The 13,612-nt window shown below is 42.7% G+C and overlaps 1 protein-coding gene across 1 annotated transcript in view; it reads right to left on the minus strand.

Moving 5' to 3' along the window:
• The window catches only part of LOC145359668 (protein unc-13 homolog C-like), a 396,096-nt gene that overhangs the window by 28,029 nt on the left and 354,455 nt on the right, over window positions 1-13,612 (minus strand). The window contains 1 exon segment of the mRNA XM_080214409.1: window positions 12,202-12,349. Coding sequence (XP_080070535.1) covers window positions 12,202-12,349 — 148 coding nt within the window.

Here is a 13,612-nt window from a genome sequence, read left to right on the forward strand (position 1 = left end):
TCACGTAACAACGGGTTAGGTTTGATGCCACGATCAGGCGGAGGGTCCCCCCCCACCCCCCGGGCGAACATTAAAAAGAGTGTGATGTTGTTGTGTTGGAAATACAACATCAACACGCCAGTTTCCCAGGTAACAGAAGGTGAGCGAGCATGGAAGTCGGCAGCCCAGCCACCATTTTGAAATGACCAATTAACAAATCACTGAACTCTTTAATAACTGGAATATCTGTAATTTTTCGTCACCAGCTACAATCTCTGGGCAGGTATGTGAAGAAGTTTGAACGTGTTTTACAGCAGCAATGATGAAGTGGCCACAAGTGCTGAAGAGAAGGTCCGTCACTGGGAGCATGGCTGAGTTCCACCGGTGAAGGTGATCAATTTCACATGTTTAAAAAAAAAAATTTTTTCTGAGCCTTCAAAAGAAACTAAAGAGAGATTCAGAGAGCAGGGCACCTATAAATCTGCAAAAATAGAAAATGCTGGAAAATCTCAGCAGGTCCGACAGCGTCTGTGGAGGGTGTGTACAGCCAACATTTCGAGTCTGGAAGATCCTTCGGCAGAGCCATGTAAATCTATCTACCTGTAAATCTGTACCTGTCACTGACTTCCTGAATGTGCCATAACCCTACTGCCACTTGACATTCGGACTTACCCCGAGTCCCCCTTCGAACCTCTAATTACCTGCCTTCCTGCTGGTCGGCCATTAAATGACCACCTAATGCTTGATTGGAGAGCAGAGGTGCTGCGTGCGTGAACGAGCGGAACACTCACTTTCCATTCTCCCTACTGAGAAATCCAGGCTCTTTTCATTCTTCCCGCACTCACATCTTACCTCAAGACTGACACGCATTACAGTTGGTGAATGAACCTTCTGTAGAGTATCTGTGTTTCACACCCGTACAATCATTAGGAGGGACAGCTGCCTTACAAGTCTTCATGTCATTGGCAACCCTGACACCATGTAGTCTTCATACCTGTTTGGTCAGATGACTAAAGGCTACGTTTGTTTCTTGTGTGAGAGCCATCATTTTCCCACTAATCCTTGCATCATTAGATGGTAAATATCAAAGTGAGCTGCTTGCTGGCATTTAATGTGGCTCTGTCAATATGGATCATCCGTGCTGTATTTGGTTCCTCAGGAACTGATTAATACAGCAGTTCTGTCTTCTGAAACCCATGGGTGCTAAGGAAAGTTTGAAGAGCATCCATCATAAATTGGAGATTCTTTTCAGAATGAAGACATCAAGATTCAAAGTGCTTTTGTCATATGTTTTGGGACCTTGTTTAATGCTCACAATCTCAACAGATTAGTAATAAACTCCTGACTGGACAGTTGTATCATCCAGCATAGCCACTTCCAAGAGTGCAAATAGAACAAAGCTCAGTACACATCCCTGCTTCACATTATTTGATAGAAAGAGAGGCACAGTGGTACAATGGTTAGCACTGCTGCCTCACAACGCTAGGGTTTAATTCAGGCCTCAAGTCACTGTCTGTGTGATGTTTGCATGTTCTCCTTGTGTCTGTGTGGGCTTGCTCTGTGTGCTCTGGTTTCCTCCCACAGTCCAATTATGTGCCACAGTAAATGTACGGGTTTACAGGGATTTGGGGGGGGGGGGGGGGGGGGGGCAGAAATTGGGCCTGATCAAAATGCTGTTTCAGAGAGTCAGTGCAGACTCATTGGGCCAAATGGCCTCCTTCTGCACTGTAGGAATACTATGGATTCTGTGAATGTTTCAGACAGATTACCAATCTGTGCTCTATTGTACATCTCAAGATAAAGCCAAGGCAAATCTTACCACGCTACTAACTTTCCTCACAAATTCCCAATGTCCAGGCCACTAACTGCATTCTGCTACAAACGCCCTGAGTCTTGATTTTGCTCCCAGTGCCTAAATTTGGTGAACAACAAAAATCATGTCCATGGTCCTTCAACAAGGCCTGCCGCCCCCTCATTGGACTTCTGGAATCTCCCGTCCACTATATTCAGAAGCAGATCAAGCAGAATCCCACTCGAAATCTTGGTAGCTACAAGAGTGAGATACCCCAACGCGCAAACATCCTGATCCTGAAGCTCAAAGAGAAGAAATGGTGAGCACAGAGGTCAATGGATTACCCATAGAAACCAGTTTCATGTTTCGGTCATTAAGCACAGGACACTAGACAAGAGGCTAGTAAGATCAAAGGCACCCATCTCAGTGACTTCTATTTCCCAGAAAAATTGTCCTAGTCTTTCTTTATTCATTCATCGGATGTGGGCATCGCTGGCAAGGCCAGCATTCATTGTCCATTCTTAACTACTTTTGAAAGGATGATGATGAGCTGCCTTCTTGAAATGCTGTAGTCCATGCGACTCAAGTACACCCACAGTGCTGTTAGGGAGGGAACTCCAGAATCTTGACCCAGTGACAGTAAAGAAACAGCAACATAGTTTCCCGTCAGGATGGTATGTACCTCAGAGGGGGCGTTGGAGGTATTGGTCTTCCCATGCATCTGAAGCTCTTATCGTTTGAGGTGGCAGGTTTGTGTTAAGCCAACAGTTAGTTAAAGTTGCCGATTCACCCATCCAAGAAATATTGCTCAACAATGTTCTGTTGCTCCTAAAGCTGATATAATTAAAGAGCCTGACTTTAAAACTAGGTAGTTTCTGGACAGAGTATATCAACAATAGATGAGTCTTGCTAGTTTGTTGTTTCTATAATGTTCCTTTCTCTGATGTATCAGGGGAAGATGGCAGCAGCTAGTTTAGGCAGCCCAGAGGAATGTAATTTGCATTGACACTAATAGTGAAAGCCTGATAACACTTACCAACTGACTCAAGAACAGCTTCTTCCCTGCTGCCATCAGACTTTGAATGGCGGAAAGGCGATGGCCTTGTGGTATTATCGCTACACTATTAATCCAGAAACTCAATTAACGTTCTGGGGGCCTGGGTTCAAATCCCGCCATGGCATTCTATGAAACTGCACTGAGTAAATTTGTGTTTGTGAGATCACAAACAAAAATGGACAATCGCTTCTCATTTGTCCCACTTCCAACTTTTGGGGTAGTACACTCAATTCTGAAGGAGGATTGTGGTGCACTGTGTGGGGTCCCTGACTCCGAGCCAGAAGCCCTGGGCTTGAGTCCCGCTTCCGGACTTGATGGTCAAGGAAGGTGCGTTCAAAATGCAGCCAAACAGATTCAGTATCAATCTGCAAATCCTTCTAGTATGTCAATGGCAAGCGGTAAGAGTGGGAGAGATTCCTGGTCAGACATGCTTGATGCTGAGTGGCGCCTCTCAAGCTATAAGACCCTGGCGACAGGCTGGTGACTTGTTCTAGGAAAATATTCACTTTGAGAACAGATGAAAGTCTGCCTTGTTCACCACTAGGCATGGGGAAAGGAAACAACAACTCAGTTCTGAACAGTGAACGAAAAGGACAAATATATGAAGAGGAGCACTGAGGTGAGATTCGAGAAGCTCACGCCATAGAGACTGGAAAACAGCAGGTTATGGGAGATCGCATACAGATTTAGAAATTTACTGAATGACGGATAGAAGGTAAACGTTGACAAGTCCTTCAGTAATGCCAGGGGACATCGAAGATTGAAATAATCCCCTAGGCAGGGTAACACAATCAAAACATTACGAGGTGGAGCTGGATGCTCAGCTACACGAATTGGAGTCTAGCAGTTCAGATTCAAAAGCGTAACCGCTTGTTGACTCTTTTTGTGATCTCTTTCTGTTTAGGTGTAAAGAAAAGGGAAAAATAAACAATTCATTTGGCTGAAGTGCGTTTTCAATTTTATAAAAATCCTCTGGGGATTGCAGAAGTTGGCAAAGATGAGTTAAGACTTCAGAGTTTCCAATAAATCTCATCTGTTTTCTACTGACAGGTCAATATGGTGTCCAATGTTGCCTATGTTGTTCTGCATTAGCGATTGTGTTTGGATCACGCTGAGAAGTCAGATTTCATTACTCACTACAATATGGAATCACCTTCAACATTTTTTGATGAGAACAATGGTACAATCAGGTTTATTTTAACCAATAAAGAATACATCTCCTTGATATAACCTACTTGTTTTTTTAATTGCTGGCTCTACTTTGCAGTGAGCAATTTTTTTGAAAGCATATTCTTTTTGGATATTATGATTAATCAAAAGAATTTGCATTTTAATAACTATCGCAGAACAATGCTGAACATGGTCAATATGAGGTACAATTTTATAAATTTTGTAATTTAATGACTTTGCTCTTACAGGTTTTTTTTATATTCACAGGATGTCGGGTTCACGGGCAAGGTCTGCATTTAGTGCCCATCCCTGACTGCCCTCCAGATGGTGATGTCATCTTCCTGTATCACTGCAGTCTTGATGGTGTAGGTGCACCCACAGGGCTGTTAGGGAAGGAATTCCAGTGGGTTAACTCAGTGACAATAAAAGAACAATGAAATATTTCCAAGTCAAGAGAGTGATTGACATTGAGGAGAACATGTAGGAGGAAGCGGTCACCCTGTTGCCCTTGCACTTTCACAAGCTTGGAAGGTGCAGTTGCAGGAGGCTTGGTGAGTTGTTGCAGTGCATCTTATAAATGGTAGACACTGCAATCATGATGTGTCAGTGGTAGGAGGGGTAAAGGGTTAAGTTGGATGGGGTGATCAAAAAAGCTTCGTCCTGAATGTAATCAGGTTTACTGAGTGTTGTTGGAGCTGCAGTCATTGAGTTAAGGGTGGCATAGCGGTTAGCACTGCTGCCTCATAGCACCAGGGATCTGGTTTTGATTCCCGTCTTGGGTCACTGAATGTGTGGATTTTGCATGTTCTCCTTATGTCTTCCTCCCGGTGCTCTGGCTTCCTCCCACAGACGTATTGGTTAGGTGTATTGGCCATGCTAAATTTTTCCTCAGTGTACCCGAACAGGCACTGGAATGTGGCGACTAGAGGATTCTTACAGTATCTTCATTGCGGTGTTAATGTAACTTGTGACACTAATGAATAAACTTTTTAAACTTTTTTTAATTTTAAGTGAAGAAAGTTCATCACACTTCTGAATTGTGACTTATGGACGGTGGAAAGGCATGAAGAAGATAGGGGTTGAGTTATCACTGCAGAGCCCGTTCCTCTAGCCACAGTAAGTCACTAGTTACATGGCTGATCTACACAAGTTGATGGCCAATGGTCACCCCCAGGATGTTGATAGTGGGGATTGCAGTGATGGTAAGGCCATTGAATGTCAATGACAGATGGCTAGATTCTTCTTGTTGGAGATGGTAATTGCCCAGTACTTGAGTGGCTTAAACATTACTTGCCGCTTATCAGCCCAAACCCTGAAGTTGTCCAAGTCTTTGCTTCATGCCAGCATGGTTGGATTCAATATCAGCATCAATCAGTGAATGTCACTTCTGACCTCATGATGGAGGGAATGTCATTAATGAAGCAGCCAAGACTGGTTAAACATAGAACACTGTCAAAGAAATCCTGCAGCGCTGTCCTGGGGTGACAGGATGGTTCTTCAACAAACACAATCATATCTGTGCTAGGTATAGCTCCAACCAGTAAAATGTTTTCCACTTAATTCTCACTGACTCCAGTTTTGCGACGGCTCCTTGATGCCAAATGTGGTTAAATGCTGTCTCCGTGTTAAGGATGCTCACTCTCACCTTGGACCTTGAATTCAGCTTGTTTGACCCTGATGGCCCAAGGCTGTAATGAAGTCTGGAACTGTGCAATCCTAGTGAAAGCCAAATTGAGCATTGCTGAACAGGTTATTGCTGTGTAAGTGCTGCTTGATAGCTCTGTCAGTGACACTTTCCATTACTTTGCTGATGACTGACAGTAGTCTCTTTGGGTGTTAATGGAATGGATTCAATTTGTCCTACTTTTAGTGGACAGGGCGTACTTGGGCAAATTTCTGCATCGTCAGATAGATGCCAGTGTTGTAACTGTATTGGAACAGCTTGACTAGGAGTAAAACGAGATCTGGAGCACAAGACTTCAACACTACAGCCAGGATATTGTTGTGGTACATGGCCTTTGCTGCATGCTGTGCCTTCAGCCATAGAGTCATTGAATCACAGAGATTTACAGCATGGAAACAGGCCCTTCGGCCCAACTTGTCCATGCTGCCCTTTTCATTGTAACCACTAAGGTAGTCCCAATTGTCTGTGTTTGGCCCATATCCCTCTATACCCATCTTTTCATGTAATTGTCTAAATGCTTTCTAAAAGACAAAATTGTACCTGCCTCTACTACCTTTGACAGCTTGTTCCATACACTCACCAACCTCTGTGTGAAAATTTACCTCTCTGGACCCTTTTGTATCTCTCCTTTCTCACCTAAACCAATGCCCTCTAGTTTTAGACTCCCCTACCCTTGGGAAAATATGTTGACTATCTAACTGATCTATGCCCCTTATAATTTTATAAACATTTATAAGATCACCCCTAAGCCTCCTATGCCATGTGTTGTTATCATATGGAGTGAGTTGCATTGGCTGAAGACTGGCATTTGTCAAACTGAAAAATCAGGAGGAAGCAAAAATGGATTACAGTGGAAGATACTTGCAAATACTTCAGCCTTAGTCCAAAGATGTGCGGGTTAGGTTGATTGGCAATGCGAATTGACCCTAGTGTCAGAGGGATTAGCAGGGTAAATATGAAGGGTTACAGAAATAGGGTCTGGGTTGGATTGTGTTCATTGCAGACGCGATGGGCTGAATGGCCTCCTGCTGCACTGTAGGGATTCTATGATTCTTATCCTTTGCACTCATTTGCTGATCGCTGCCATTGCTGGAGGTAGGGATGTTTGTGAGCCTCTCCCCCCTGTTGGATCTGGATTACAGATTCCAGTAACATAAACCATTCTGCTTGCACAAAGGGACGAATCTGTGTACTAATTCTCATTGCACTGTTTGTTCTTTGGTGTTCAGACGTAAAATCAACAAGATCATTGCTTTACAGATTTCTGTAAACGCTTGTATTCCAACTCTGCTTCTTTTTTGTTTAAGCAGTTTACCAGTAAATGTTTTTGATGCAAGCTTTAATTCGGCATTACAAAATTAATCTAAGCCCAAGTAGTGTTATAATAAAACATAATTTGCATCCTACTTAGTGTGATAGTATGATATTTATCTTACTGTGTGTGCTGATTTTCTTGGACACTGCTACCTGAGGTTCTGTGACATTTGCCGCACTTTGTCATAGAGCTACTGCCAGTTGGGATGCTTCCCTGTGGTCTGATGTTCAGGGGCAAGTAAGTATGTAAAAAGAAAATGTGTTACAACAAACTTGTATTGTACTTGTACCTTTAGAATCAGTCGACATGTCATAAAATTGCACCAGTTCTTTCTACCAGCTGTGGTGGCTCATCAGGAATACTCCAACTGGCAACCAAGAAATATCAGCCAAGGAACGCAAGACTTCAACCGTAATTGTACCCACCTCTACTTCTACCTCTGGCAGTTCGTTCTAGACAATCACCATCCTCTGAATGAAAAAAACTGCCCCCCTGGATCCTTTTGTATCTCATCCCCCTCACCTTAAACCTATGTCCTCTAGTTTTAGACTCCCCTACTTTTGGGAAAGGATGTTGACATTCTAGCTGACCTATGTCCCTCATTATTTTATAGACATCTATAAGATCACTCCTAAGCCTCCTGTGCCATGTCTTGTTACCATGTGGAGTGAGTTGCTTTGGCTGAAGACTGGCATCTGCCAAACTGAAGAACTCAGGATTGTTCAACTGTGGGTATCCTGCCAACCAACGCGTGGGCCACACCATAAAAACACTCCACTCAAGAGGCTTTGTCACCCCAGTCATTCTTTCCCTCAAGGCACTTGTAAGTTTATCATATTCAGTATTTATAATATTAATGTAGTTCACCAAAATTTCACGGGATGTTTACCCGTGACATATTCAAATGATGAGAAAAAGTGATTGACTTTGTCATAAAGTCCAATTCTTATGCGGCCTCCCTTAAATCCCCAAATGTTCATAAATGTGCAACAAATTCAGGAAGAGATCAGAGCGTCTTTGATGTTTTTCCTCCACAAAAGAGAGTCTGATCAAACATTTTTATGTTGCAACTTATCTCCAGCATTTAAAAAAAACCCTGATGGCTAATGCCAGAATCATATATCACATACTCTAAAGACACTTGTCATGTGTTTAACAGTAAGATTATAACTTTAATAAATTTTAATATTATCAGCAGCAGTTCCACATACCAACCGACTCAAGAACAACTTCTTCCCTGTCTTTGAATGGACCTACCTCATATTAAGTTGATCTCTCTCTACACCCTAGCTATGACTGTAACACTACATTTTGCACTCTCTCCTTTCTTCTTCTGTGTGCAGGTATGCTTTGTCTGCACAGGGCACACGAAACAATACTTCTCACTGTGTACTAATACAGGCGACAATAGTAAGTCAAATCAAGAAATATTAAAATGTAAGACAAAACTCAATAAAACATTCCTTCTTCATTGGTATTCAAAATTTTCTTGCATATAGTTAACAAGAATAATATCTGGCTGTGTAAAACCCTGAAAGCAACTTGAGTGGATTAGGGATACATTTCATTTCTACTAGTGAATGCATCATAGCAGCAACATGATTTATGATCCTGTTTTACCTTCCACTTTCATAATAAATGAACTGGGGACACAAACATGAGCAATGACAATTCAGGGCAATTGTTAAACTGCAAAATATTGTGCTTCACAATATGGACTATGGCACCATCCTGTATGGGCTAAATTTACTTTAGTGCCAAAGCATCAAGGGGATAGAAAGATTTATGAAATCGAGTAGCAGAATAACTTCTACGGCATTGTCAGCTGAAATTTCATCATTCAGTAAATTGCCGTATTTGCAATCTTATTTCATGCGCCTACTTGTTCAAGCAATGCAGGAGATGTTTCACAATTAAATTCAAATCAGGAATTCAAGTACAAATTAAAAATTATTAGTAATGATACTTCACTGGCGACGGCTAGAACTCTCCAGCTGTCTGTGCCAGCGGGATTCGCTGGTCCCACCACGGTGAATGGAGATTTGGCTGAGCGCCAAATTCCCCATCCTTATTTGAGGCTGTGGACGGCCAGAAAATTCTGAGCAAAAACTTCAAGTTGGTTTTTCCACCCCCCCCACCCCCCCCCCGCCAATGAAGTAGGAATGGCATCAGTGTCACACTCACTGATGACTCTGGAGACTGCCGTCCATTACTATTCTTTGTCACAAATACTTTCTCCCTCACAAAGTGATCTGTCGCCAGCTTTCCCCCAGATCTGCAGCCAGTCAACCACAGGTCAAAGCCAACGCCAGCTCTGAAGAAGGCATATGTGATTCAAAACACTGGCCGGAATTTTACTGGCACGCCTGCCCCGATACTGGGGACGGGCGAGGCTCGGAGAACGGCACTCTCCGTTGGCATCAGGCGGGATCGTACAAACCTCGGGTGGACGTGTTGGTAAAATTCCACCCATTAACTTCTTTTCTCTCCACAGATGACACCAGTCCTGCACTTTGATCATATTAAAGTCCTGCAATTTCCCTTGTGTTTGCCATAAACCGATTGTAGGAGCTGAAAACTTTGCTTAAATTCCCCAACCTTTCCCCAGGAAAACACCTGACTTCCACTCTGCCCCTCCCAACAGTTATTTAGATGAGGCACCTGAGCACATTGACCCCATGACTCCAAAGTTTCTGGACCTGGAAGGCACTGTATCAGTGTAATGACAGCAAACCAGAAAGTGGAGTATGGATGTGTGGGCACTCTTCCAGAGGGTTCTTCCAGGGGCAAAGGGACTGCCTTGCATTTGGCAATCTAACCCTTTCTGCTGGACGCCATCAGAAGTCGAGGTCGTATTGTTGGGAGAAGCACCATTTGCAAGAAATCCTGTCCCCCTCCCCCAATGAAAATGTGCCTGTACGTTTACCAGCAATACACCTTTGTGAAAGTCAGGCCAATTGTTTGTTTCTTAATGGGATCAACATTGAAGCACAGTAGCAGGAATTTCATGATCTCTGTGCTTAAAAATTCTAGAATGCCGTTGCTTCCAATAACATCATACACGTTCTTAAACATATCACATACAGCAACGTTGAAATAAATTTGATAACTATCAGGTGGATTTGTTTTCCTGAAACCACGATATAAAATGACCTGTTGTGTATTTGTCTGAGGGGCATTCTTCAAGTTATTTGATCTTCTGTCAACAAAGGTTCGATGGGAGTACTCGAGTCAGGAGATTGTATGTTTGACCCACTCCAGAGATTAGAGCACACAAATCAAGGCTGACACTCGAGTGCAAAACCTAGGGATTGCAATCCCACTGCCATTTTTTGTAAAGGGCATTAAACCGAGCCCTGGCTAGTATCTTTGCCAGGTGGCTGTAAAAGACGGCATTCAAAGAATAGGAGATTGAACCTGGTATCCCGGCTTTTATTTAGCCTCACGCAGTGTCATGATAACAAATTATTTGATAGTTTTTTTTTCATTTATGGGACATGGGTGTCACTGGCCAGCATTTATAGCCCATCCCTTCGTTCAGAGGGCAGTTGAGAGGCAATCACATTGCTGTGGCTCCGGGTGACACATGTAGGCCAGACCAGTTAAGGACGGCCGATTTCCTTCCCTAAAGCACATTAATGAATCAGATGGGTTTTTCCAACAATCGACAATGGTTTCATGGTCATCAGTAGATTCTTAATTCCAGAATTTTTTTAAATTAAATTCAAATGCCACCATCTGCCACGACAGGATTTGAACCCAGGTCCCCCAGAACATTAGCTGAGTTTCTGGACTATTAGTCTAGCAATAATACCATGAAGCCATCACCACCCCTTGGTTACCACATTGCTGTTGGTGGGAACTCGGTTAGGCAAAATTGGCTACTATGTTTCCTACAGTAAGTACATTTCACAAGTACTACATTGGCTGTAAAGAGCTTTGGGGTGTTCTGTGGTCATGAAAGGCATTATAAAAGTTATTACTTGAATGGGTGTAAATTGAGAGAGGTGGATACTCAGCGAGACCTTGGTATCCTTGTGTGTTAGTCATTGAAAGTAAGTGCGCAGGTACAGCGGACAGTAAAGAAGGCAAATACTATGTTGGCCTCCATAGAAAAGGATTTGAGTATAGCAATAGGGATGTTTTGCTGCAATTGTATAGGGTGTTTGGTGAGGCCACACCTGGAGTATTGTGTGCAATTTTGGTCTTCTTATCTGAGGAAGGATGTCTTTGCTAAAGAGGGGGTCCAGCAAAGGTTCATCAGGTTGATTCCTGAGATGGCAGATCTGTCATATGAGAAGAGTCTAAGTCGGTTAGAATTATATTCACTGGAGTTTAGAAGAGTGAGAGGGGATCTCACAGAAAGTTACAAAATTCTAACAGGGTGAGATAGGGAGATTCAGAAAGAATGTTCCCAATGGTGAGGGAGTCCAGAACTAGGGGTCATAGTTTGAGAATAAGGGGTAAACATTTTAGAACTGAGGTGAGGAGTAATTTCTTCACCCAGAGAGTGGTGAATATGTGGAATTCACTCCCACAGAGAGTAATTGAGGCAAAACATTGTCTGATTTCAAGAAGAAATTAGATATAGCACTTGGGGCTAAAGGGATCAAGAGATATGAGGCAGCACAGTGATTAGCACTGCTGCCTCACAGCACCAGGGAACTGGGTTCAATCCTTGGCTTGGGTCACTTTCTGTGTGGAGTTTGCATATTCTCTTTGTGTCTGTGTGGGTTTCCTCTGGGTGTTCCGGTTTCCTCCCACAGTCCATAGGTTAGGTTGACTGGCCTTGCTAAATTACCCCTTAGTGTCCCCAGGATGGGAAGGTTAGAGGGATTAGCAGGGTAAATCTGTGGAGTTACGGGGATAGGACCTGGTTGTGATTGTTGTCAGTGCAGCCTTGATGGACCAAATGGCCTCCTTCTGCACTACAGGGGTTCTATGATTTCTATGATATGGGGGCATGGGGAGATCAGGATATTGGATTTGATGATCAGCCATGATCAAAATGAGTGACAGAGCAGGGGCGAATGGTCTACTCCTGCTTCTCGTTTCTATAAAGATTCAAGTTAATGTGAAATATAGGCACCAACATAAAGGACAAAACAGCACCTAACGTTGGGTAAAATTTGTCACAAAAATCCTTTTCCTCCCAGCTTATTAACAATGCAATCTAATTTAACATTCATTCTGTCACTCCTTACCTTGCAAAGACTGAGTACTGATAAATTTTTTAATCAGAGCATCGGTGGTTTGTGTGTAGAGGCTAAGTGCGTATTTCAGCGACTGCATGTCTGGGCTCTTCTCTAAGAACGTCTTCTTGAGGCCATTTCCTCCGGCGTGGAAATATTGCTGAAGAATGGGGAAATCCATCAAGAAAAGGAATTAGGCAATGGCAACACAGTGGAAAAACGTTGTGAACAAGGCCACTAAACTTTTATAGGCACCATCAAATATGTTGAGGCGCAAATCCATGGCAGAATGTGCTCAAATTCTACAGTCCAATTAGATAGTGAGGATAGGAACCATCAACTGTTTATATCATTTGGAGATTGAACACTTCAGGCCATGACAATTAAAGTTGTTTTTATATGAGTAACTTAAAGCAGCGCTCAAAACTGGTCAATGGGGTACTTCATCACGTTCCTCCACCCAAATACTTTAAATTGCCTGGAATTATTGAGTGGAGAGGAACAGATCCCAGTGAGGAATCCATTTCAATTCATGGACAAAAATATTGTCTTATCAAAAAGTGTTCCTGCCAATCAATGGCTTGTATTTATGCATTCAGATCACCCATAAGACCATAAGATATGGAGAATTAGGCCATTCAGCACATTGGGTCTGCTTCGCTGTTCGATCATGGTTGGTAAGTTTCTCAACCCCATTCTCCCACCTTTTCCCTATAATTTTTGATCCCCTTACCAACCAAGAACCTGCCTATCTCTGTCTTAAATGCACTCAATGACCCAGCCTCTGCAACCTCCTGTGGCAATGTAATCCATAAATCCACCACCCTCTGGCTGAAGAAATTCCTCCTCACCTCAGTTCTAAAGGGTTGTCCCTTTACTCTGAGGCTGTGCCCTCGGAACCTAGTCTCTCCTACTAATGGGAACATCTTCCCCATGTCCACCCAATGCCCTCAGCCAGAACAGCGGGAATATATATCCCATTGCAGGCAGTTTATGTTTGAATATCAATTTCTGTAGAATTTTTATGCAATTGTCAGAACAATAAATAACAAAAAACTAGACCTACAATGTAGATTCCTTCACTTTATTATGTCAAATTTTATTTAGTACTGATCCAATAACTTATATCCCAGATCATTCTCGTGGCCTTGAAATTACCCTGCATGGTTATTAATATATGGACAGTTACTAGATTTGTGAGAAATTTCTCTATTACTTGCACGGAAACCTCCTTTACAATATTGTACAATGAATCTCCGTACAAACTCGTTCATCAGAATAAAAGGAAAGCAATAGTGGAGTGGTATTGTCATCGAACTCGTAATCCAGAGACCCAGGGTAATGTTCTAGTGACCTGGGTTCAAATCCTACTGTGGTAGATGGTGAAATTTGAATTGAATAAAAATCTGGAATTAATAGTCTA

This window comes from Carcharhinus amblyrhynchos, chromosome 28 (genome assembly GCF_965287045.1).
Source record: "Carcharhinus amblyrhynchos chromosome 28, sCarAmb.v2.hapA, whole genome shotgun sequence".
Lineage (NCBI taxonomy): Eukaryota > Metazoa > Chordata > Chondrichthyes > Carcharhiniformes > Carcharhinidae > Carcharhinus > Carcharhinus amblyrhynchos.